Source organism: Aedes albopictus, chromosome 2 (assembly GCF_035046485.1).
Source record: "Aedes albopictus strain Foshan chromosome 2, AalbF5, whole genome shotgun sequence".
NCBI lineage: Eukaryota > Metazoa > Arthropoda > Insecta > Diptera > Culicidae > Aedes > Aedes albopictus.
This window is the reverse complement of record NC_085137.1, coordinates 381,169,058-381,195,281: the sequence shown is the minus strand read 5'-3', so window position 1 is coordinate 381,195,281 and position 26,224 is coordinate 381,169,058. Positions and strand designations below refer to the sequence as shown.

The 26,224-nt window shown below is 38.4% G+C and overlaps 2 protein-coding genes across 2 annotated transcripts; one reads left to right on the top strand and one right to left on the bottom strand.

Annotated features, from left to right (window-relative positions):
- The first annotated feature begins 5,604 nt into the window (after nt 1–5,604).
- LOC115269658 (uncharacterized) lies at nt 5,605–6,933 on the top strand. The gene is made up of 2 exons (XM_062853075.1): nt 5,605–6,214; nt 6,285–6,933. Exons 1-2 carry the CDS (start codon nt 5,816–5,818, stop codon nt 6,669–6,671), a joined length of 786 nt encoding a protein of 261 aa, XP_062709059.1. The 5' UTR covers nt 5,605–5,815; the 3' UTR covers nt 6,672–6,933.
- A 7,454-nt stretch (nt 6,934–14,387) lies between these two features.
- On the bottom strand, nt 14,388–15,935 carry LOC109415824 (uncharacterized). The gene is made up of 2 exons (XM_019689766.3): nt 15,223–15,935; nt 14,388–15,147 (listed from the first exon to the last, which is right to left on the bottom strand). The coding sequence occupies exons 1-2, from the start codon at nt 15,628–15,630 to the stop codon at nt 14,596–14,598; spliced, it is 960 nt and encodes a 319-aa protein (XP_019545311.2). The 5' UTR covers nt 15,631–15,935; the 3' UTR covers nt 14,388–14,595.
- Nucleotides 15,936–26,224: the final 10,289 nt, after the last annotated feature.

The window sequence follows — 26,224 nt, the reverse complement described above, 5'->3', positions numbered from 1 at the left end:
CACATTTACACATTAGAAGTGATCAGACACGTCGCTTTGTATCTGAAAATGTTGTTTCTATTTGACAAAACATTTACGGAAAATATATTGCTTTTTTTATTAAAATTGCTCGATTGTATTTTTTATTTATTTTTTCAATTTCAAATATAAGTTTGACAACAATTCAAAACATTTCACATGATTCCTAGAAGAACAGCTAGATCAACATATGGATCAATGTATCTATGTACGATGTTCTATTATAATATTGTATTGAGTATGTTGTTTCAGACTCTGTCGGGCCAAAGGATATATAGCACTGTGGATTAAAATGTGGTAAATCGTTACTTCTGTATGTCTTGATATTTTTAATATTTTTGTTTTTTGCAGCTCAACCACCCACTTTGAAAACGACCTGCTTCAGGAATCAGGATGCGTAGTCAATTAGAAGCAGCGGTATGAAACTATTTATGGAAATAAGGAATCAAGACGCCTTCAACATATTTCAGAATGGAATTCACATATAAATAAATAAATAAATATTCCACATATGGTGTTCAAAAAATCTACTACAATTAAACATCAAGAAGTGTAATTATTCAGCAGAAAAAGATACACGCCCAAAATATCAATTTCTTTAGGATATCAGAACTGTGCATTAGGCCGTTTCTATTTTTGCAAAAGTTGGAAATGTTAAAAGTTCAATATTGCAAAACGATCGTTTTAGCTAAAAAATCATCATGCCGAAAGTTGAAGTCCGTATCTCATGGCTAAGTGTCCCCCACGGGGCCTAAAGTTCTCAAAAATTGTGTGGGGTCAAAAAAATCATTAAATTTTTTCGACAAAAAAATATCTTATTCTACTACAATCGATGATTTTAGGATCCCAAAGGACCAAAAATGTGCTCAGAATTGCGATATCTCTTATCGTTTTTTAGTTAAGTATCGGACAAAATATGGCAGGTTTCCTCAGGCATTTCAAAAATCGGTCAGAATTTTCATTTTTAGGTAGTTTTTCATCAAAAACTCAAAAACGAAAAGAGATATCGCATCTCTGAGCACATTTTTGGCCCTTTAGGGTCCTAAAATCATCGATTCTAATAGAATAGGATATTTTTTTCATCGAAAAAATTTCATGATTTTTTTTGACCCCATACAATTTTTGAGAACTTTAGGCCCCGTGGGGGACCACCTAGCCTTGAGATACAGACTTCAAATTTTGGCATGATGGTTTTTTAGCTAAAACAATCGTTTTTCAATATTGAACTTTTAACATTTCCAACTTTTGCAAAAATAGGGACGGCCTACTGTGCATTCTAGGAAGAAAGATGCATTCAGCGACTGCAAATGATTTTTTAGACAAAAATGGTCTTCTACAAAGTTACCTTTAATAACAAGGCACTACTGTTTCCAATATACAAGGAAATAAGGGTGGTCCATATTTTCAAAGAAATTGGAAACCAACCTTTTTATTTTGCATGAATATCTGTATAACATCTTTCGGCAAAGTTGTAGATCTATCAGTTTTGAGCAAGTTTGCTGAAGACAGTTTTATGTAGCTTAAAAATTTACTGATCTAGAGATATTTTCTGAATCAACTTAGGGTGATTAAAAAAACAGGTTTTCCTGCTTTAACTCTTCTAGTTTCAGTTTCCCATTGAAGTCGCACAAGAAACACTTATAGAAATTTTGAAAACGCGTCGTTTTGTGCGCGGAGATGATCGTTATCTGTTTTGGTTCAATAGTTATGAGCGCTTTCCTTCAAAAATCATAGTTTATTCAAAAGGCGATATTACGGGTTGGGGCAAACATAAAAAATGCCTTTTTCCGGCATTCAAAAGAAGAAATATTATTATGAAACATATAACATAATAGGCTTTATTTCTGTAACTCAAGAAATCAATAGTTGAAATGTGCATATTTTTATCTACAAAACCGTCAATATCTTTTAGATGGAATAACGTAGCAATTTAACCGCGCACGAAAATGTGCGTTTTTGAAAGTTCTATAATCGGTTTTTTAACGACTTTGATGACAAGCTTTGAACAAAAAAGATAATGCAAAAAAAAACTGCTTTGACCAAATTCCGAGCATCTCCCCATAGTTTTCATATGGTGACGCTAGAACAAATCGTTTTATCGTTCTTTTTTTTTTTTGTTTCACATTTCTCATCATTCGTTTGAATAGGCCGTTTTTCTATTTTTCTATACTTTATGAACGGTTCCTCAGCACTCAGAAAAAAACATTATGCATCTTAAAACGAAAAAAAAACAGCGTTATTATATAGTGCTAGCTGGCCCGGCAAACCTCAAAATAGCACCGCACTCTATATTGGTTTCATTTAGATCGTGTTGATTTCCTTCCCAGCTCATGAAAAATCTGTAATGTGTCAATTTTCTTACATTTGCAGTTTATTTTCGTAATTTTTAATACTTATAAACACAGCCACCATGAATACTAATCGAACCATGCAAGAGTCATGCTGATCGGTTCACCCGTTCGTGAGTTTTGTTGCCTCAAAGAAACTTTGAACTCATTTTTATATATATAGATTTTAACATATGCATTGGCGAATCTAGCTTTTTCTTTTTCTCATTCATCCTCCTTGATAAACACGAGAAAGAGCAGGATGCAAAGGGGTGCCGCGGAACCCTTTTTCATCCTTTCCTATCTCGTATTTGTTTAGGAGAGTGAGCAAGAAAAAAGCAAAAGCTATATTCGACAATGTACGTATTTCTATGGTTTTGGAACTCAACAGCATAAAAAAGGTAGAGCATGATGCTGGTATTCCAAACTGTTCTTGAGTGTAGATCCTGTAGTCTACGGGTGTAACAGTAATTTCTTTCAATATACAATGCTACAATTTGTAATCTATCATGTCCTGTAAGTCTTCTGAAACTTCAATAGACAGAATCAGATCAGTCGGGATATCCTAGGTCATCCAAACTGTTCTTGAGTTTAGAACCTAAAGTTCACGGGTGTAATGGCAACTTCTTTTATTATACAAAGATACCATTTGTATTCTATCATCCCAAGAACAGAAGTAGCTGAACAACAGTTTTTTAAGCTGACGTTTACTTAAGAATGGTTTGTTCTACTCTTATACAGCAAAGGGATGCCCAGTAAATCTTGTGAATGTTCAATGTACCGTCGTGCGGGGCTACTTTTGAAATGCGGGGCTACTTTGGACACTTTTGAATATGGATTTTTTGAATTCAAAATATGGTTCAAATCTGTTTAATGTCTTAGGAACTATTATAAAGCAATAGTTTTCCCTTCATTTGGTTGAAATTATTTTTCAAACAGACCGTTTATTGCTTGTCAGGACGCGAAAAAACATTGAATAAACCAATATAATATACATAACGTATCAGAACATTTGGTCTGTAGGCATTGTTTCTACAGTTCATAAATTTCAAAGGGTTGATCAATTCATTCAAAATGTATCATCGTAGCATATACAATCGAATATTTGTATCGTTATACGTTATAAATGACCGTTTCGCCCAAATAAAGGATTGATGGTCCCTTTTTTCAGGCTATCTATATAGCAATATCACGCTGCTCATTATACCAAAGGTAGCACAGAACCATCTTAAAACGCATATATGTATTGAAATTATGTATGATACAGTATTCTACAGTTTTGGTACAATGTAGTTTTCAAAATAACCCTGGAATTTGAAATGCAGGTTTGTTATAGATAAAAATGCCCAAAGTAGCCCCCATCCGATTGGTGTATGAACTACTTTTTTGTTTATTGATGGATTTAGCTCAAACTTTGCATGCATCCTACATACATACTCACAATTATTGTGTATAAAAATTGCGGAAATTCATTCACTAGTCTGGGAGTTATAATGTCATAAAGTTGAAAAACCATGAAAAAGTGTATAAAGAAGCCCCGCACGACGGTACATTACATGTAAATAATGATATTATTACATTACATGTAAATAATGATATTTAAAACCTAGGATTTACAGCTATTAAAGTCTCTGTTTAGGCTTTATGGAGTTATGTTATAATCTATTATACCTACTGGAGCTAACAGAACACAATCAGAGACTATGATATAGTAACAGGATATTCCGAATTGTACACGCTGTCTTGAAATATATTATTACATTTAGTCTATAGCCGTAATAATATCTTTTTTTGCTGATTTGAGTTATACAACATTACCAACCGTAATAGTTGTATCTATTCCATTTATTTGGCGTTAATAACAATTATAATAAAACTAAATCAACAGTTCTACACCACAACACTCGGTTGATAGTTGCAGTCCTTATCCTCGGCCGCTTCTCACATTTGCCTTCAGATTTGTTCAACTTGTTGTACAAAATACAACAGCGCGATCGCTCGAGGGTTATCATACCCCTATTATTACTTATTACAAACCTCTTTCATATTAAATTGACAAATCTAGCAACATTTGTTATTTATTTAATACAAACGGGCTTTTTTGAATCTAAGTTGTTCTTATACCTATATTTCGAAAAATATTGAATCTACAATGTTGCCGTCTTGAGAAGCAACAGGCATTTTGTCATACAGAACAACCTCTATGAAAATTTGAAAATTATCAAAAATCTCTAGAAAGTTACAACAATAAACTGATTTGAAGGAGTCGCTCAAAAAAAAGTCTTAGTTATTTTGAAAACTATTGGATTATAAAGCAATTTTCCCAATCCTGAATTCTAATAATTATTCCTCAAAAACCAAATATATTGAAACACAGATTACTAAAACAATGTAAAATGGATGTAGTGCATTCATTGAAAGGTATATTTTATCAGTTTTGCGTGTAGTTTTCATTAGAAACTGTAACAACTATATGGTGGATCTTTTTTGTGCCGGTCACTGTAATAGTGGAAGCTGAAAAAGCAAGTGCTTCCCCAGTGAGGACATATAATTGATCATGATTCATGTTTGGAATCCAATATAAAATTATTGATTCTAACTATTGATTCCATAAAAAAGGGGCAAGAATTCCGGCTTCATCCTCATAGAGAGCATGAGCTAATGGTGCTCAGTTAAAATGAATAACACATGTGAAAATGGTGTGGAATGGAACACACGAAGCACGTGGGATACAAATATTCGGTTTGCGCAAGGTTTGTGGTAAATGGTCGAATAGGAAATTTTATGAAAACCTAATGTACCTACATATATGCTGAAAACAGCTTTAAATTGTGGGGAAGTGGTTGTCGTTAAACACTAGCAACCAGACCATAAGCATTGGCATATGTTAATGTTGGGAGGCTTGTTTGTCTTAAATTTTTCAAAAAAGAAATGTTTCCTGGGAAAATTGTGGTTTTATTCCAGACCTCAACATTTGACAGTTCAACCATATATTTGGATGAATTTATATTTAATATAAATTGAATCAGGATCAATCCCGTATGCTTCCTATGATAGGGAACAGTAATTATCCACACTTGTTAAACTCCATCCATTTGAGGAATGTCCTTCAAGCGTTAGGGTACCTGCTCGGCTCTTACCTGGAACAACGGAGTGAATCTAAAGGTTGGAGAAAATTTCCCTGAAGCGGTTGACCACTGTGTTAGTAATCAAGACAAACGCATACCTACACGGTAGAGTACTAGCAAAGGTAGTGCGGCAAATGGAATTGGACGACAGACGATGGAAAATTTCCACGGAACGAACCTGGGTAAGTCACAGCCCTATTAAAGAGCGCTCCCGGCCAACCGGTTCATCAGTTTCAAAGTTGACTTTGGACAGACAGGTTTACTATTCGATCGCTTGACACAGTGCAAATTTCTATTTTACGTTCGCCGTTATTCATTTCGATTCACTCAAATCAATTCATCATGAAATACCAAAATGGACAAATCCGCCACATCTTGGACCTGTCCAAGGACGAGAAGCGCGAGTTCGCCCAATCGTTCGACACCATCATGTCAGACTGCGACGGAGTAGTTTGGCACTTCACCGGACCGATTCCCGATGTGGACAAGGCATTGCAACTGCTCAAGCAGAAAGGCAAAAAGCTGGCGTTCATCTCCAACAACGGCATGCGCACCATGGAAGAGTATAAGCAGAAATTTCTCAAGCTTGGGATACCTTCCCACGAGCTGGAAATTGTGCATCCGGCGTTGACAACGGTTCGGTACCTGAAGGCCATCAACATGCAAGATGCGGTCTACTGTATTGCAACCGAGGTGTTCAAGGATTATTTGCGCAACGAAGGATATGTGGTTTTGGATGGGGTAAGTTGAGACTTAAAAGTGTGCTCACTGTCCAAGTAATTGCTAATAAACTTAATTTCAAAATTATCAGCCTAAGGAGCAGTTCTCGGACGACAGAGCGGCCGATTCCGTTCGTGTGTTCACGGAGTACTTTGAAGAAACTGAAAGTCCTAAGGTAGGCGCCATCGTGATGGATTTGGATTGCAACGTTTCGTTGGCTCACCTAATGCGCGCCAAATGCTATCTTCAACGAAATCCCAACTGTTTGCTGCTTGCCGGTGCTACCGACTATATCGTACCTCTGGGAGGTGATGGTCGCGATGTGATTGGACCCGGATACTTTTTGGAAATGTTGGAACGTGCAACCAGTCGTGAGGCTTTGGTTCTGGGAAAGCCTGGACAAGCCTTATCGCAGTTCATTTTGGAACAGTTCAATGTAACACAACCGGAGAGAACGCTGTTCATCGGAGACATGTAAGTAGTAACATGCAACGCGATTAACGATCGATCACTAATAAATGACTTTGTTTTATACAGGTTGATGCAGGATATGGGATTCGGATCACGGTGTGGATTCCAGAAACTACTGCTGTTGAGTGGTGGAACCTCGTTGGAGATGTTGATGGCTCACAACAAACCGGAAGAGTTACCTGATTTCTACGCAGACAGCTTTGCTGATTTCATTCAGCTTTACAAGGATATTTCGGAATAAGAATGAGACCCGTAAACTACAGACTGTATAAAAGTAGTATTATAAGCACTTCAATGTGATTGATTGTGATAATCGCCGAAGAGCTGTACAGTATGATAAGTTAATATTGGATATATATTTGAGTATATCAGTGTTATTTTTATGTTTTTCAACAACCTAATTGTTGCTAAAGATAGATTCTTGCATATACTAAGTTTACACCAAACAGATTTCGATTATAAGTAAGATCAACTACAGAGCAAGATAATAAACATTATATATATTTGAAGAAAAAAAAAGTTTTTTTAGTTGTGCTGTTGTTAACATAACAAAAAACCGTTTATCCCTCAAGTGATCGCTCTGTTGTATTTTGTACAACAAGTTGAAAAAGTGACGCTTACATTAGCGTAATGCTGGCGGTGGTGCTCAACCACGCGATTGTCGGAATATTATGCAGAGGGTGGCCAAAATGTTTGGGATAGGCAACATTTTTTTTCTCACAAAAAAGTTCAACGTAACTTTTCATAGAGTGCATCAAAAATACTCAAATTTTGACTGTTTGTCAACCTATTATATGTGCACCATTGGTACAAATTTGAGCTCGATTGGTTAATATTTCACGAAGCTAGAACCGTTCTCGTAAAACATTATTTATTAGACAACCATTTTTTGAACTGTCATATCTCGAAAACCAGTGAACCGAATCGCTGCTGCAGATGGTACGCAAAACCTTCCGTTCGAACACTCCAAGGGCGCGTTGTTTCTTTTCACGGAGAGTTCATGCTTCGAGCCCATAGAGGATTACCGGTCTAATCAGCGCTTTGTAGATAGTTAACTTCTTGTGACGGCGAACTTTGTTCGATCGTAGAATTCTGCGGAGTCCAAAGTAAGCTCGATTTCCTGCCACAATACGTCATTGAATTTCTCTGCTGGTGTCGTTGTCGGCGGTCACAAGTGAGCCCAATTATGTAAACGATTTCTTCAACCGCCTCGATTTCATCACCGTTGATAGAAATTCGGGGTGACGGGCGCGGTGATTCTTCTCCGGAGCCCTTTGCCATCATGTACTTTGTTTTCGACACATTAATGACTAATCCGATTCGCCTGGCTTCATACTTTAGTCGGATGTACGTTTCCGCCATCGTCTCAAATTTCCGAGCTATAATACCAATATCATCAGCGAAACCAAGCAGCTGAACGGACTTCGTGAAAATCGTTACACTCGTGTTTATCTCCGCTCTCCATTTTCAAGGTTTTTCCACAGTTATCAAATCCCAATCATTAACAGCTGTGAGGTAAAATTCAATTCGCTGGGCACACACTGGACGAAGAATCTGTAATAATTGGGTCCCCGAGGAAGGTGCCAAATGTGACCTAAACGTCGAACAAGATTAACCAGCAGTAGGGCAATTCGCCAGTTGTTGAACGGTTTTTGTTTGTTTGTTTGTTTGTTTGTTTGTTTTTCCGTGCATAATTTCACTTTAGTTGAAAAATATCCAGTGAACGTCTAGATCTACTTATTCCTTATACTGCCGAATGGATTTGTATTCCCTTAAATTCCGTTTTCTAAGAGAGAATAGAACATTTGTATGGGAAGTCTGTAACCCAAATGTTGAACGCTTCCTCAAGCTAGTTCATCCTAATGTTGGACGGTTCTCGCTAATTGTTGAACGGTTGAAGCTTTGTTCGTAATTGATGATGTATAACCCGACATAAAACTATCATCCACCTGTTTTTATTTTGGGCACCAAACCCAACATAGACCCAACAGTTATCTGATGTGGGTCCAACATTTGATAAAATTTGACCAGGCTTTGATCCGATATCCGATATTTTTTCACTCCGGCGGAATTTTTCCTGGATTTTCGTGTATAGTGGCCAGTTGATCATTTTCGTGACATTTTTTTTTTTTTTCAAATGACAGGGAATCGCTTCTCATTTGAAGAGTGCTCTAGTGGACTGAAATCGTTTTTAACATAACAAGATGCAATAAATGACTGAAAATATTTGACTAGAAACGAAAACGATTGAAGAAAGAACGCCTTTGAAAGCCCCTGAAACACTCCTGGGTACCCATGGGACCCACTAAACCCCCTAGAACATCCCTGCAATGATCCGTGGATCGCTCCTAAACCCCTCTGGAATGCCCTGAAATACTCCTGGGACCACCTTAACACTCTGAATCCCTCTAGAAAACCTCTGGAACGCCCTTGAAACCCATTGAAAACCCCTGTAACCTTTCTGAAGCCTTCTACAACACCCCTGGAACATCCCTGGAACGCCCTTGAAACCCCATGACATGCACAATTAGGTGAATTGGAAAAAAAATATCTGGCAGTCATGCTAACATCCTTCCAGTTCTTGTAACTATGGTGTGACTTTGATATTTGTGGTCGATTTGCTAGCAAAGCTTATTTCGTAACAGCAATTTCTTAAAATAAATCTTAAGAATTGTGCAGTTTTCGTATCATGAGCTGTACAAAATTTTCATTGAACGATGAAAAATATGAATAATTTTGCAAATTAATTAGAGCAATACCCGGGCAAAGTCTAACAACAAAATGATAGCAAATCGAAAACACGATTTGTAATCAGCAGCAAATTGATATCATATTTTGATATCAGATTGTCTTGATTGATTTCGATTTCAAATTTTGATATCGTTTTGCTGTCATTTAAAATTATTACAAATATTTAAGTATTTAAGTCATTTCAAAACTTCTTGGCGACCTTGTATAAAGCATCTAATGATATACCATCAGTGAAATTACCGTATTGCTTTTAGGCTTCCATATTATTTGAAAAAAACTCTACAATTAACGATTTTTTAATTTTTTCGCACTGATAGCAAAAACGGTAATCAATTTGCCATCACTGATAGCAGGAATTGTTTTCAACTTGCACGCACAGGAACATTTTTCTGCTCTCATTTTTGATGTTTTAACCGTTAAAACGACCAAAACGACATCAACCTGAGTAATCAGAATTTGCAATATCACAACATCAAAATTTGTTTTCGATTTGCTGTCAGACTTTGCTCGGGTATCGTGACACACATGTACATATACGCATCTACATCATACGTTTACAACATTTGGGTAGTGTTCAACAATTAGCGAATTTTGAATTTTGTCAAGACTGAAAATGCGTCCATTCAAATGTCGTATGCTGCCTTGAATTTGATGAACGGGTGGTGCGTTGAGACCTGGTATTCACGCCAATTGGGTTTTTAAATTTTGAAAAATGTATTGATTTTTTATTTTTATACGAAAGAGCACCTTTTTCTGAACCACTATGATTTTTTTCAAATTTTTAGAACTTCATTTCGATACCTAAAATCAATTTCAAAAATATTTTTTAAAATCACCTTTTGACATCTGGGCAACTGCTTGACAGCTCCTCGCAGTACAAAATGCTACGAGGGGTGTTTCGACAAATCGCTCCCATACAAACTTCGAATTGAATTTTAAGTAGGTTCCCGGACACCAAAATTCATGAAAATTTGGATTTCGGCTCAGTTTGGCATCCAGATTCAGAATATTGGATTATATCAACATCGCTTAAGAATCCAATTCTGGAGGATTCGCTGTACGGTGAAGATCCTATGCGTTATCGACCCGCCTTCGATGAAGCCGGCTTGAAGGCCTTCCAGGAACTCATTAATTTTCAAAGACAGATGACGGACGATGATCTGGGATAGCACTTTGTAGGTGGTATTCAAAATAATGATCGTTCTGAAGTTCTCACATTCCAAATAGTCGCTTTGCTTGTGAATGGGATAGATTACCCCTTCCTTCCACTTCTACGGTAGTTGTTTGGTTTCCCAGATCCTGACTATCAACCGATGCAGACAGGTGGCCAACTTTTCTAGGCCCATCTTGATGAGTTCAGCTGCTTTGCTGGGCTTGAGCTGGTGAATGGCATCCTTAACCTCCCTCAGCGTGGGAGTTGGTTCATTTCCGTCACCTGCAGCACTGGCGTAGCCGAGACCTCCGTTGCCATGGTTTATCGTACCTACGTTCTCCATGCCATTCAGGTGCTGATCGAAGTAATGCTTCCACCTTTCGATCACCTTACGTTCATTGAGCTTCTGGAGAACTTCCATATTTTTTGGGAACGGCACGGCAGTTCCATTACTTCGCACTGCGCTTCTTCCAGGCAGCGCTTTTTCTCTCGAAAAAGACGGGTATGCTGTTTCCGTTTCTGTTTGTTACATTCCATGTTCTGCCGTGTTCCTTGCTGCATCATAGCTGCCGCGCTGTGTTCTTCTCCTTAAAAAATCGTTCTACACTCCTCGTCAAACCATTCATTCCGTCGACTTCTTCCAACGTACCCGATGGTGCTCTCGGCTATGTCGTTGATGGCGGCTTTTACTGTACTCTAGTAGTCATCTAAAGGGGCCACATCCAGCTCACCTTTGTCTGGTAACTCTGCCTCGAGTTTCTAAGCGTATGCTTATGCGACATCGGGTTGCTTCAGTTGTTCAAGGTTATGCGGTGGCGGTCGCCGGTACCGTAGTTTGTTGATGACGGAATGTTTTGGGCGCAGTTTGGCCATCATCATGTAGTGGTGGTAATCGATGTTGGCGCCACGATAGCTCCTCACGTCGATATTGTAAGAGAAGTGTCGTCCATCAATCAGAACATGGTGGACTTGCGATTAGACGTGGGCGCTGCCGTCGCCGACGATTTTTCCACGCTGCCAGTTAAATTGACCCAGCGCGCCGCTTTTCACATTTTCCACGCCGCCGAACAAAATTCCCCACACCGATGAGAAAACAACAAATACTTTTTTTTCTCCAACACTTTATGAACCACCTGTTTAAACCTGATAGCAAAAATATGGTAATTTTTAACCAGTTTCTATTTTTTTTCTTGTGCATATCAGACGTATATTTCTTTTGTATTTTGTTGTGATTTCTTTTCTTACAGCAATACTTTAAAGATCCTCACTTTTATTTAACGAATGACATTCTTGGAGGCATATATTCCTTGAATATATAGAGGACCCTTCTGAAATTTCTTCAAGAATTCTTCTAGAAAACTTTCCATGCTTAAGAAACTCTTCCATGGATTATTCCATAAATTTCTCCGGAGATTCTTCAGAATGCCATCTATGAATTCCAAACATACTAACAATGTATTACATTTTCTAAAATGAAGAGTTCAGAAATATTTCACAAATTTCTGCAAGGATTAAAAAATCCGATTGTTCCAAAGAATTTCTATGAAGAATCTTCTGAACTGGCTCCATTGATTTATTAGAAATTCCATAAATTAGGTCACGCAAAAATGTCCTTTTATACTCTTTATTTCCCATATGGCACACTTTATAAACAGGGCCTCCTCCCCGGAACCCCTCCCACCTCAAAGCGTGACGTAACTTATAAACGTTCCTCCTTCAGAAATAACTCCAGGAATTATCATATATATATATCATATATTATGTATGTGTATATAATAACCCTGTTTGGCTGTCCGGTGACTAGCCAACCAGATTCAGCACGTGGGGAAATTCTCACAAAAAATAAAATACTTGACTCTTCAATTTTTTTTTAGTATCAGATGCAGACAGAGAACAAAACCAGTGACAACCTTAGACAACCAGACACAGTATTTGATGAAAAAAACACAGACAACAGACGTTGAAATTTTTTATTTTTTTAAATTTGACATTTTAATGTTTTTTTTACTGTCAGATGCAGACAACAAAACTAGTCATCATCATCATATAATAGCCCTGTTTGTCTGTCCGGTGACAAGCCAACCAGACGCACCACGCGGGGAAATTCTCGCAAAACATAAAATATTTGACACTTTAATTCTTTTTTACTATCAGACTCTATCAGATGCAGAGAACAAAACCAGTAACAACCTTAGACAACTTAGTTTAACACTTGCATAATGACTAAGTGGCAATCTAGCTCGTGATTTGTCCACGCGCAAATATCGAAAAGTGTCCGTGGCAGTGTCAAAGTCAAGATTAACAATTTTTGAGTTTATTTTTTCATTTTGACATTGCCTAATGGTGTAGACATTGACACACAAACAAAAGTTAATATAACTATTGATTCTGAAATTTGGTATGGATCGATAGTTTTTCGAAATTCAAGACTTTCCTATATGGCGCTATTCGTAGCTCCTGGATGCCATTGGTAATAATGTAAGTTTTTTTTCTATGGTCGAAGGATCATAAAGGCCACCGTAATTTTCCTTTTCGATATGCCATGCCGTTAAGTGACTGATTTTGCGTTTCTTTGCCATTTTTCTCATTGAGAGCATATAATTCACCCAAATCTTCTTTTTGGTGGTAGCGATAGCCTTCTTTATCCATTGTAACCTTGGACGACCAGTGGACATCTTCGGGAATAGTCACCCTTGATTTTTTTGGTCTAAGACCGTTTTACGGTTCTCCTGAATACTCCTGAAATGCCTTTTTTAACATTTGCGCGTGGACAAGTCCCGACTACCGCTGCCACCCCCTCATGGTGCAAATTTTAAACTAAGGAATCGGTTTTTTTTACCCGCAACCTACTGTATTATGAGTTAGAGCTTACGTGCATGCAATAAAAACCAAGACATTGTGTGTGCAGGTGATATGGGTATCTTATTTGTACGATGGTGCAAACATTATCACGCATACGGTAACTGAAGGAATTTCTACAGAAATATTTAAACATTTCCTGATGAGATTTAATGTCATTGAAACAATTCCAAAGACAATCGTTGGAGAAATTCCTAGAGAAGTCTCTGGGGAATACCTGGAGGAACTCCTGTGATTTGCCACAAAAGTTCAGTTATGGAAATCTGGAGTTAAACTTCCAGGACACGTGCCATCAAGCAACCGAAACAGCACCGCGCTCGTACTGTATATGACGAGCGAGGTTTTTTTGGTAGTGTTGTACTTTTTACAACAGCGTGCGTCCTGAAGGGTTAAGTTGCGAGTGACCCTGCTTCCCTGATTGTCTTTCAGTTAGAAAACCAAACAGTGGTCTCACTGATCAACGTTAGCTAGGATTGCAATATCATAAAAAAGTCAAACGATTGTGTTATTCTCACCTCCCCTCCCTGACGCGTTCCAGGGAAGCGAGATTTAAAAAAAGTCATCCTGAAAGCTGTTGAACATGATATAGATCCTGTGATCATTTTAGAATACATAGATTAGATATAGCTTGCATTAAGCCCCATAACGTTAAGGTGTCATAATGCATCACTAAACTTTCAAACGAATCATTGACTTTTTCCTTTTCAATGATTGTTTGCCTCGCATTTTTGAGGTGATAAAAAACTGTCAATTCTGCAGCCACGCAGCAGAAAAAGTATCATCGTAATCACTGCGAGTGAGCATATAAGATGATACATTTTCATACGAATATTTGTTTTGATGGCAGAGAATTATCACTTTGAAATTTCGAGCCACATATCCAACATGGCTGCTGATGCTGATGATGCCGTAAAAAGCCTTAAGTCATCCTTTCTGTTCTTGAATGAAAACACCATATCATTTAAACACATTTACAATCATATCACATTTTATTGTAAAAATATCACATCGATGTGTACACCCTTACAAAATATGCAAAGTCATGTGCCAAAGGTTACACGGTAACACTTACATGGCGGTACGCACTCACACTTCCAAGGAAGTGAAGTTGCAATCCAGCTGCAACGTGGAATAGATTTGTTCAAATCTAATAAAAATCGTTTCACCTCTATTGTACTTCCTTGTACAGCTGGATAAAATCGGCGAAGCTGTCCATGTAGAAGTCGGGAAGCTCCTCAGGCTTCTTATGCGCCCGCAGCATGTCCATGGTGGTGCCTCCGCTGAGCATCAGCAGCTTCTGGAAGCCGCATCGGGACCCGAAGCCCATATCCTGCGGCAGCATGTCACCGATGAACAGCACTCGCTTGGGCCGCGTTACATTGAACTGTTCCAGAACGAAGTCGGCCAGAGCTTGGCCCGGTTTGCCAAGAACCAACGCTTTACGACCGGTGGCCTTTTCCAGGATGTCGATGAAGTATCCCGGACCGATGACGTCCATGCGGTCGCCCAGGGGGACGATGTAGTCGGTGGCGCCCACAATCAGGATGCAGTCCGGATTGCGCTCCAGGTAACACTTGGCTTTCATCAAGTGCGCCAGCGAAATGTTCACGTCGATATCCATTACGACCGCGCCTACCCGGGGGCTGTCCGGTTCCGTGAAGAAATCTGTGAACACGCGAACCGAATCGGCCGCTCTTTCGTCTGGGAAACGATCGTCAGGCTGGGGGGAGAGACAGGAAAGAATTGCCATTAGATCGAAGCACGAAGTGGCAAAAAATACATGACAACTACATACCCCATCTAAGACCGTGTACTGCTCGTTCCGGAGATAGTCTTTGAACACCTCGGTGGCAACGCAATAGACCGCATCCGTCATGTTGATCGCCTTCAGGTAGCGAACTGTGGTCAGAGCCGGATGGACAATGTCCAGCTCGTGTGACGGGATTCCCAGGTTCAGGAATTTCCGCTTGTACTCCTCCATGGTGCGCATTCCATTGTTGGAGATGAAGGCGAGCTTTTTGCCCTTCTTCTTCAGCAGCGGTAGGGCTTGGTCGACGCCCGGAATGGGGCCGATAAAGTCCCACACGACACCGTCACAGTCCGACATGATGGTGTCGAACGATTCCAAAAACTGTCGTTTCTCCTCCTTGGACAGATCCAACACGTGACGAATGGGGGCCTTCTGGTTCTTGATGGCAGGCATTTTGCGTTTATTCACTTATTAAAACACTCACTAACAACTATTCAATACACTTAGTTTTCTATCACTGTCTCTTTGTCACTTGATTATAAAATGTTACTTTCTTGTCTGGATACAACTTCAATTTTGAAACGCTGAGCAACATCAAGGCCTCATTTATAGTCGAACGAGATAATGAGACTCTCCGTGCTTAGCCAGCCCATGTAGCGGTTTGGAAAGCGACAGATGCAATTGTTTCTGTTGAGCAGCATTGTTTAGAATGGCAGTATCTCACTGATAAGCTATCTTGTTCTGTCGAACGGTTTTCATAGAAAATCACTCTCTATAGTTGATACGCTGGGATGTTTAGGAACTACAAACAGTCAAATTTGAATGATATGCCTATTCAGCGAACCGATTGATAGAGGACCCATTTAAAAAAAAATCAGTGAGCAACAACCAAACTAAGAACCCCAGCAAAACTTCAGGTATTCAGTGTGTAGCAGTACAAGGATTACTTTGATAATACCTAATTTTTGCGATTAAAATCGAATTGGATCGATTGTATTCATTGCATGCTACCAATTTGAAGCGAATTTACATTCGCATTTTTACTAGTATCAGTCCTATTCTCAAAGCCTAGCATGAAACAAAATTAACTTAATTAGGCAGTGTCGCGGTTAATGGTATAATTAACATTATTGCGATCCCTCTTTATAACCACTGAGTACCGCGAATCTATTTGTCTCACTTGCAAACATTGTCCAAATGAGTACCATCACATCTCGATGATCATCATCATTTTGATTCCACGATTTGGTTGAGTTCCAGAATGTAGTGGAGTGAAGTGATCGTTGTGATTGATAAGTCACAAATGCTATTTTTTTCGCGATTATCTTTACTTTTTTAATTTTGATTCTGATTGTCGCTCCTAAATATGTAATCATTAAATTTTCATTGTCCAAAAGCGATAAATTCTGTGTTTGCAAATCGTACGCTTGACATCTATTTCCATTCGTTATGCTACGACCTGTGCAGCCAAAACATTCACTATCACTATCAACATGACAATTTTCTATAGGTATAGGATATGAGAACCCTTCTAACCCATATCTGCCCAGCATCCTATTTGGGACAGTACTTCGAGGTGAGTATATTGAGAATTTCAAAGTATTCATGCGTAATAATGTTTCACAAGATCAATCCTTTAGACCCGGAGGAATTTATTTATAAGAATTGGTGCACTTACGAATAATTGCATTTCATAGTTTTAATTAATTAGTTCCGCTGATATCTCGAGCATGTTGAAAGATTGCGAAAATAGTTTTTCCGACTTTTACAACCGATTTTCCTCAACAGTGGAAAATTTTGTGGAGAACAATTTTCATTTTGTATTTTTTTTTTCAATTGCTGAGAAAATTTGCTTGATTTCACAAAAAAAAACATTGTGTCTACGATGCTTCGTTTTTGAGTTATGATTTTTCAAAGTAAGTGGTGTCTGTGATGTTGGTTTTCCTCTGAAGTTTTCGGAAAATTAGGTGACCCTGATTTTTTTTCAATTTTGTTTTTGTTCATATATATTTATATGAACCCTACATGTGAAAAAAAATGTCATTGCATTCTGAGAACCTTGGTACCAATTTGTATGATAATAATAAAAATCCCCAAGTATAAATTTAATGCCTTTTCAGAACTATCAAATCTTCCATGAGATTACTGATGGCACACATACCCTACTACATTTTTATATATATAGATTGCCAATAACTATTCTAACAATGAAAACAGAAAGAATTGCCCATTGCACGATGACGTCATCAAGAAATCGCTCTCTTTCTCTCCTACGGGAAATTATAAAACAACAGGACCAACACCTGTCAAATTTGACAGGTACTGGTCCTGATGTTTTCAAACTCTCTGAAGGAGTAAAAGAGGTAGAATTTCGCCGTGAAGTGGTCTATTAGCCTATGTTTAAAAGAAGTAAAAATTTATGATTTGAATATCAGCTGTTTCAGCGCCAAAAACTATGTCGGCAATCTGTACCGACTTTTCGGCAGAAAACCCTCTTCAAATGAGTGTAATCAGATACGCGTATTATGACTACCACTTGTAATCTTCCTCAGTGTCAGTTATCATTTGGTATCTTTGACAAAGTTATTCAATACAACTTTTTCTACAACTCTTGCAAAGACATTAACCTTGTATCGTGTAAAATTCATTTTTTTATATCTAAGACGTAACACTTGCGAAATTTCCATCGATCGCGCATTAAACGATCATTTTAAATTTTAAATAGTTGTGGCTTTCACAATCAGAGGCGCGCGCATCGTTTTTCTATGTGTTTGACGTTTTACACAAGCGCCTTCTGTTGACGATATTGCACAACACAGTGATTCGTGCAACTTTTCCACCAGGTGATGGTAGTGTGAACTGGGCGATGGATTTCCATGAAAATCGTTCAGGGTGTTACGTCTGTTTGTCTGTGCTTATTTCATTATTTTATCCTGGGTTTCTCCTGGATAATCTTCAATGATTTTCTAAACAAAATTCTCCAAAGTTTTCTTCACAAATTCTTGTACAGATTCCTGCAAAAATATATTTAAGGATTACTTCAGAAATTCTTTCGAGATTTAAAAAAAACATCTATAGATTCTTTTAGAAATTCGATCAGTTTCCTTCACAAAGTATTCTACTGTTTTCTTTAGAAATCTTCCATTGATCCCTTCCGAAATTGGTTCATGTTCATTAGGGATTATTCCATAAATTTCTGCTAGAACTTATCGACAAACATTTCATCATCTTTAACTACTTTCGGAAACTACTCCAGAAAATCTTTCAAGATGTTTTCATGAGATTCATCAGAAATTCTTGCTGAAATGTTCTCCGGGTTTTTGTCAGATATACCTCCGGATCTTCCTGCAGGAATTACTACAGAGATTTTAACACAATTTTATTCAGTGATTCAGCCGGATTTTTCCAGAGATTTCAACAAGGTCATATAGATTTCTTCAGGATTTGCTCCTGCTATTTCTCCATGTCCATGATTCATCTAATGTTTACTAAAAAAATCTTGAAGGGTTTCTTACAAATATTTTGATTAAACTTTAGAAGAGACCTTATGTAAAGTTAATGGAAAATACGGTTAAAACCAATTGAATAAATCATCGAAAATTTGTAACATAGATTGTTTGAGGATCCCTAAAAATCATCAAGTAGAAAAACACAAAAAAAAAAATCGAGCGGAATTTGTTTCTTTGAAACACCAAATTCTAACTAAAGAAACTTAAAAAGAAAATAAATCATCACATTTATTTGCAAATTGACAATGTTCAATTGTCGTGGGGCGCCAATTGGACCACGCTACGGCTCTGGCTGTATGCTTGGTTTTAAAAAGACACGGACAACGTCTTCAGCTGTCGGCTGTACAGAGTGTTTTAAACTTAACATTAGACAACGGACAACGGAGCATGCACCAGTGGAAACGGGGAAGAAGAAACTATTCTCACGAAAAGTTTCAACGCCCGAAGCGGGAATCGAACCCTCACCCCATAGCATGGTGCGATTATAAGCTTGGTGACCCCAACCGCACGGCTACGAGGCTCCACGATGGATAGAGCTCAATTTTTGACACGGAACTACAAATGTGCTGAATTAGAATCTATGACAAAAGGTCGAAAGACATAAAATCGAAGGACAAAAAGTCGAATGGACAAAAGGTCGTATGGGAAAAAAGGTCGAATGGGACAAAAGGTCGAATGGACAAAAGGACGAATAGGGCAAAAGGTTAAATAGATTAAAGACTAATAGGAAGACATGAAAAAGTGATCAGAATTTGACAAAAACCGACAATTAAACTCGATAAAAAAGTAGAACCAGTGATACAACCATTATTAAACAACTTCAAAAGATCATTATTGAAAAATAGGAAAGTGTCTACTAAAACTCGCAATAGCAAAATATTTATTACTGCATTACGATTCGAAAACGATGCCTACATATTAGGGGCTGTCCAATAATTACGTAAGTGTTTATGGGGAGATCAATACTCCTCATCTATTCCAGAACGGGGAGGGTCATAATTTGCGAATTTCTTATCGGGAACAATCAGAAAAAATAAAATTTATAGCTGGGCATTACAAAAGTCGGTTTTTTTGTCGGACCGTGCTTTTGAACGACCTGAAAATCTTAGGCCTGAAGTACACAGGGTCAAATATTTGACAAGTAAGAAACAACAACATTTTGAAAATTCGATCGAGGCAAACGACATATTTGAGCATTGGTTTTTTTTAAGGGGAACATAGGGGAACTTACGTATTTTCGGCCGTTTTGTTCTCTTCGTCAAGGTTTATTTTTTTTTTTAAACCTATCTAACTCAAAATTTGCCTCTAAGCTTTCCCAAGTTTTAGTCAATTTGGCCGTCAAAAACCCCTCATGACGAAGAGAACAAACCTGCCGACAGGGATGGCATGCTCCTCAGTGTGAGTGCAAGTGTGCGCGGTTTTAATATGGAAATGAGCTGCACTGCGCACATTTTCAGTGTGAAATGCCATCCCTGCCTGCCGATAATACCCTTAGTCACTCTATATTTGACCCTGTGCACTAGGGTAATTCTCGAATTGTTGAAGACTACCATTGGCGTAACTAGAATTTTTTCCTGGAGGGGGCCCAGGGGGGGCCTGACTTGAGATGAATTTTAAGCGGGATGGGCGCCCGATAAGTGAATATGCAAATCAGTATTGTAGTTTTGAGTAATCAAAATGACTGTTTCAGATTTGTTCATAGTTTTGTAAACTATATGAGTACGAACAATTCCTCCAAGATTTTTTTTCATAGCTTAATTTAGTGATTCCATCTTGGCTTCTTCCAGAAATTCAATCAAGAATTCATCTAGGGATTCCACTAGACATTTTTTCGGGGATTTGTCCTGGGATATCTATAGAGGTTCCTCCAGTGGTTCCAGTGCTTTTTCCGAAGTTTCCTTCAGGAATTTCTCCAGAGATCCTTTCAGGTATTTCTGCAGCTATTCAGAGATTACTACAGGGATATCTCCATATATGCCTTCCAAAATTCCACTAGAGATTGCTCCAATAATTACATCTGGAATGATTCGAAGTATTTCTGCAGGAATGTATTCCAGAAATTCTTTTAGAAAATTTTACTTGGAGATTCTTAAAAAAACACTCCAAGAATTGCTTGAAAAAATTTGTACAAAAAATCTTTAGGGATCCTAGTTTTTTTTTATGTGTATTAACGAGATTTTTAGCCCTAGGCTAGTTCATCTCGGGGCCCACGCTCTATTTCCCTTCCGAAGGAAGAAGTCACATTTTGCGAATTTGTCGGGAGTGGGATTCGATCCCTCGGCGTGATAGTCAAGTGTTCTAACCATCCCACCAGGTCCGCTCCACTAGGGATCCTAGTATTCCTTCAACAATTACTGCAGACATTGATTTCTTCATTTTTTTTATCCAGGAATATTTCTACAAAAAATCTTCCAGGTATTCGCTAAGAAAGCTCTCCTGAGATTCCATAAAGAGTTCCTAATGGGGCTTGCTTCCGGGATTCCTCATCGGGTTTCTTCAGAAATTACTTCAAGAGTTCCTCCAGGGATTCACCGGAAATTTCTTCTGTTATTCTTACAAAAACGAATTCCGAGATTATTTTAAACATTTCTAGAAGAACTCTTATTGGGATTCCATAAGAAACTCCCGCAGGAATTAATTCAGGATTTCAGGATTTCCTCAGGAATTTCAGCGGTTTCTTCAGTATTTCCCCTGAGAATTCTTCAGAAAATCCTCCTGGAATTCCCTCAGAAATCGAACTTTGTATTTCATCAGGAATGAATCTTGAGATTCCTCCAGGAACTCCTTCGGAAATTCCTCCCGGATTTTTTTCAGGAATTATTCCAGGTATTCCTCCTGGCATGCCTCTAGGATTTCATTCAGGCATTTCTCCAGAGACTTCTGCAAGAGTTCTACCAAGAATTTCACCAGGTATTACCCCAGGTATTTCCTCAGGAATTACTCCAGGAATTTATTCAAGTTTGGATCCAGGAATTCTTCCATGAATTCCTCCGAAAATTCTTCCAGGAATTTCTTTTCTAAGGTTTCCTCTACACATTCCTCTAGGATTTATTTCATGGATCCCTCCAGGAATTCCACCGATGATTCCTGCAGTAATTCCTCCAGAAAATCCTCCTGGAACTCCACCAGAAATTCCATTCTGAATTCCTCTAAAAATTTCTCCTTGAATTCCTTCAGAAATTTCTCCATGGATTCCTTCCAGAATTCCTCTAGAGATTCTTCCAGGAATTCATTCAGGGATTCTCAAGATATTAATTTAGGGATTCCTCCTGCAGATCTTCCATGAATAGTTCCACGGATTTTTCTCAAGATTTCCTATAGAGATTTGTCCAGGAATTCTCCCAGAAATTGTTTCAGGGATTCCTCCAGTTTTTGTTTGCAAGAATTTCCCCAGGAATTCTTCCAAGTAATTCTCTAGAAATTTCTCTAAGGATGCCTCCAGGAATTCCTCAAGAGGTTACTTAAGTATTACCCCAAGAATCCCTTCAAAAAGTCCTCCAGGAATTGATCCAGGAACTCCCATAGGATTTCCTTTAGAAATTACTACCGCAATTCCTTCAGGAATCCCTCCTGGAATTCCTCCAAAAATTGCTCTGGGAATTTCTCTAGAAATTTCTCTTGGAGTTTCTTCAGAAATTTCTCTTGGAATTTCTTTAAAAATTCCTCCATTAACTGCTTCCAGAACTTCTCTCGAGATTCCTCCAGGAATTCATTCAAGAATTCTTCCAGGGATAGTTCCCAGGAATTTCCACAAAAATTCCTTTACAGATTAATCCAGGAATTCTTCCTGGGATTCCACAAGGAATTTATCCAGAGCTTCCTGCAGGAATTTGTCCGGAACTTTCCAGGCATTCCTCCTGCGGTTTCTCCAGAAATTGCTTCAGGGATTCCTCTAGGGATTTTTCAAAGAATTTTCCCAGGGATTCTTCCAAGAATTTCTCTAGAAATTTCTCTAAGGATTCCTCTAGGAATTTTTCGAGAGGTTTCTTTAGAAATTTCTCCAGGGAGTTTCTCCATGGACTCATCTCAGGATTTCTCCAGCAATTCATCTAGAGATTGCTTCGGGAGTTCTTCTAAAAACTCTAAACTTCACTAGATTGCTCCCAGAATTCTTTTGAAAACTCCACCAGGTACTCATCTAGAAATGTATCCAGAGATTACTCCAGGCATTAGTCCAGGAATTTCTCCAGGGATTTTTCAAGGCAATTCCCCAGGGTATCCTCCAGGGATTTCTTAAGAAATTTCTCGAGAGTTACCTCCAGGAATTGATACAGACATGTCTCCAGGAATTTATCCAGGGGTTTTACTCCAGGCATTCCTCCAGAAGTTCCTCCAGAGATTTCTATAGGGATTCCTCCAGGCATTAATCCAGGATTCCTTCCGTAATTATTACCGCAATTTCTCCAAGAGTTTATCTAGAAAATCCTCCAGGATTCATTTAGAAATTACCCCAAGAATTCCTCTCGGAGTTTATCCAAGAAATATTTCAATAGTTCTTCCTGGGATTCCTGAATGATTTCCTCCTGAGATATCTCTAGGAATTCCTTCAAATATTTTTTCAGGAATCCTCCAGGAAATCCTCAAGGGATTCTTTTAAAAATTTCCCCACAAATTCTTTCTGGAATTTATTCAAGAATTATTCCAGGTATTCCTCCTGGGATTCTTCCAGGATTTCATCCAGGCATTTTTCCAGGAACTCCTCTAGGAGTTCTACCACGAATTTCAACAAAAATTATCCCAGGTATTTCTTCAGGAATACTTTCGGTAATTTATTCAGGAATGGATCCAGGAATTCCTCCGGGAATTTCTTCGGAAATTTGTACAGCAATTCCTTCAGGAATTGTTCCGGAAATTCCTCCAGAAACCCTTCCAGGGTTTCCCCCAAGAATTAATCCAGGAATTTAGTTTCCGAGGTTTCCTCTACACATTCCTCCAGGAATTATTTCATGGATTCCTCCAGAAATTCCTCCGATGATTTCTCCAGTAATTCTTCCAGAAATTCCTTCTGAAATTGCGCCTGTAAGTCCTCCAGAAATTCCTCTGGAAATTTCTCCTGGAACTCCATTAGAAATTCTTCTCAGAGTTCCTCTAGGAATTTCTCTAGGAATTTCTTTGGGAATTTCTCTATGAATACATTCAGAAATTTCTCCATAGATTCCTTCCAGAATTCCTCTAGAGATTCTTCCAGGAATTCATTGAATGATTCCTCAAAGAATTGATTAAAGGATTCCTCCTGGAATTAATCCATGAATAGTTCCATGGAATTTCCCCAAGATTTCCTATAAAAATTTGTCCAGAAATTCCACCTGAAACTTGTCCGGAAGTTCCTCCAGGAATCCCTCCTAAGGTTCCTCCAGAGTTTCAGAGATTTCTCCAGGGTTCTTTCAAAGATTTTTAAGTACAAGATAACCCACTCCTTCCATTTCCCATACCATCAATCGGCGAACAGATTCGTCCGACAAGAGCACCTACTTGCGGTAGGAAATCGAACTATTTAAACAAGGATAATCTAGGTAGCTTTGGTTTTTCACTTCGCCGGGCATCACTTTTCAAACGTCATTCGAGAGAGTGCCGCGTCGTTGATTGTTTGTGCTACAACAATTTACTAAAATTTCGAAATTTGCAATAATTCATTGAAAGAGAGTAACTCGTTTCCCACTTTGTGTGTTTGGAAACCGCTTCAGTTTTTTTTCACATTGGTCAATGTACGGGATGAGCCTCGGACAGTTTTTGGACTGTAATGACCATCAGAATGGTTAATGAATCAGAGCTGCCCTTTACGATGGGTTTTATTCGTTATCTGGGGGTTATAACGTTGAGATTTGCCTTGGGCCGGCCGTGAATCAGATAAGGCAGACCAGGATGAGTATTGATTGGGTGGGATGGTTTCGATACAATCGTGAGCTTCCCAGAGCTTCCACTATCTGCAGAACTCGTTCTGTTTGGTGGAAGCATTTACGTTACATAATAGCAAATTAGAGAATAAAACGGCCAGGGTTCCACGCAACATTTTTGTTATTTGAAAACTTATTCACCCAGAAATTTCCTTCAGGAAGTGTTGACAGGGACCGGTGGAAATAGGGTAGGGTTTTAGTTGCCTGTTCTGATAAAGATGGTGTCTACACCAAGATCTACACCAACATCGCATCATTGCTGTACTACCTACCGTGTTTCTAACTCCCATATTGAATTGCATCCACAAAATCTCACAATTTTGGACATGGAACCTTGGAGCACCGAAAATTGACGTCTGTGGTTCGTCCAAAATTTTCATTGTTTGTCACGTTTTCTTTTCAATCAAAGCCACCTGCGGCTTTGCAGCAAAAAAAATAGTTCGACCTCGAGTCAACCGTGTCGCTGCGATCACTAAAATGCGTTCGCCAATTCAGTGCTAGAGTGGGTCATATTCTTAATTTATTATATTTGGTTCTTTCAAAGAATATCTCCAGGGATTCTTTCAAGAATTTTTGTAGAAATTTCTCTAAGAAATTTTGCGGGAATTCCTTATGAGGTTTCTTCAGAAATACTCCAGGAATTCCTTCAGAAAGTCCTTCAGGAATTCATATAGGAATTCCTTCAGGAATTCCTCTGGGAATTCCTCAGAAATTACTACCGCAGTGTCTCCAGGGGCTCCTCAAGAAATTCCACCAAGATTTACCGTAGGTATTTCTTCAGAAATTCCTACAGGAATTTCTTCAGAAATTGATCCAGGAATCCCTCCAGGAATTTCTTCGGAAATTCCTACAGCATTCCTCCAGGAATTTCTGCAGGAAATCCTTTAGAGATTGCTTCCGATATTCTTTCAGGAGATTCTTCAGGAAATTCTATAGGAATTTTTCCAAGGGATTCCTCCGGAAATTCTTTCAGGTTTCCTCTAGGAATAAATCCATGAATTTCAACTTCAAGGATTCCTCTAGAAATCCGTCCAGGAGTTATTTCACGGGTTCTTCTAGAAATTTCACCAGGAATTCCTCCAAGAATATACCAGAAATTCCTGCAGGGATTCCTCTAAGGATTCTTCCGTGAGATTCCTCCAAGAATTCCTCCTGGAATTCCTCCAGAAATTCCTCTGGGAATTCTTCTAGAAGTTTATCTTGGAATTTCATCAGAAATTTCTCTAATGCTCCAGGCATTACTCCAGGAACTTCTCCAGGGATGCCTCCTTCAGAAATGTATCCATTAACTTTGGAGCCAATGGCTGAAAGTCTCTTTAAAAAAGACAAATCAATCAATCAATCCATTAACTTTTCCAGGGAATCCGCCAGGAATTTGTCCAAAAAAATTTCTAGGATTTCCTCCAGAAATCCATCTTGGAATTGCTGAGAAAATTTGCTTATGATTTCACAAAAAAAATGTGCCTATGATGCTTCGTTCTATGATTTTTCAAAGTAGGTGGTGTCTGTGGAAAATGTTTGATTTTCACTGGAGTTTTCTGGAAAATTAGGCAACCCTGATATTTTTTCAATTTAGTTTTTCAAATATATATGATCCCTACCTTATTTCATAAACCTTCAGAAACTTCATACCAATTTGTACGA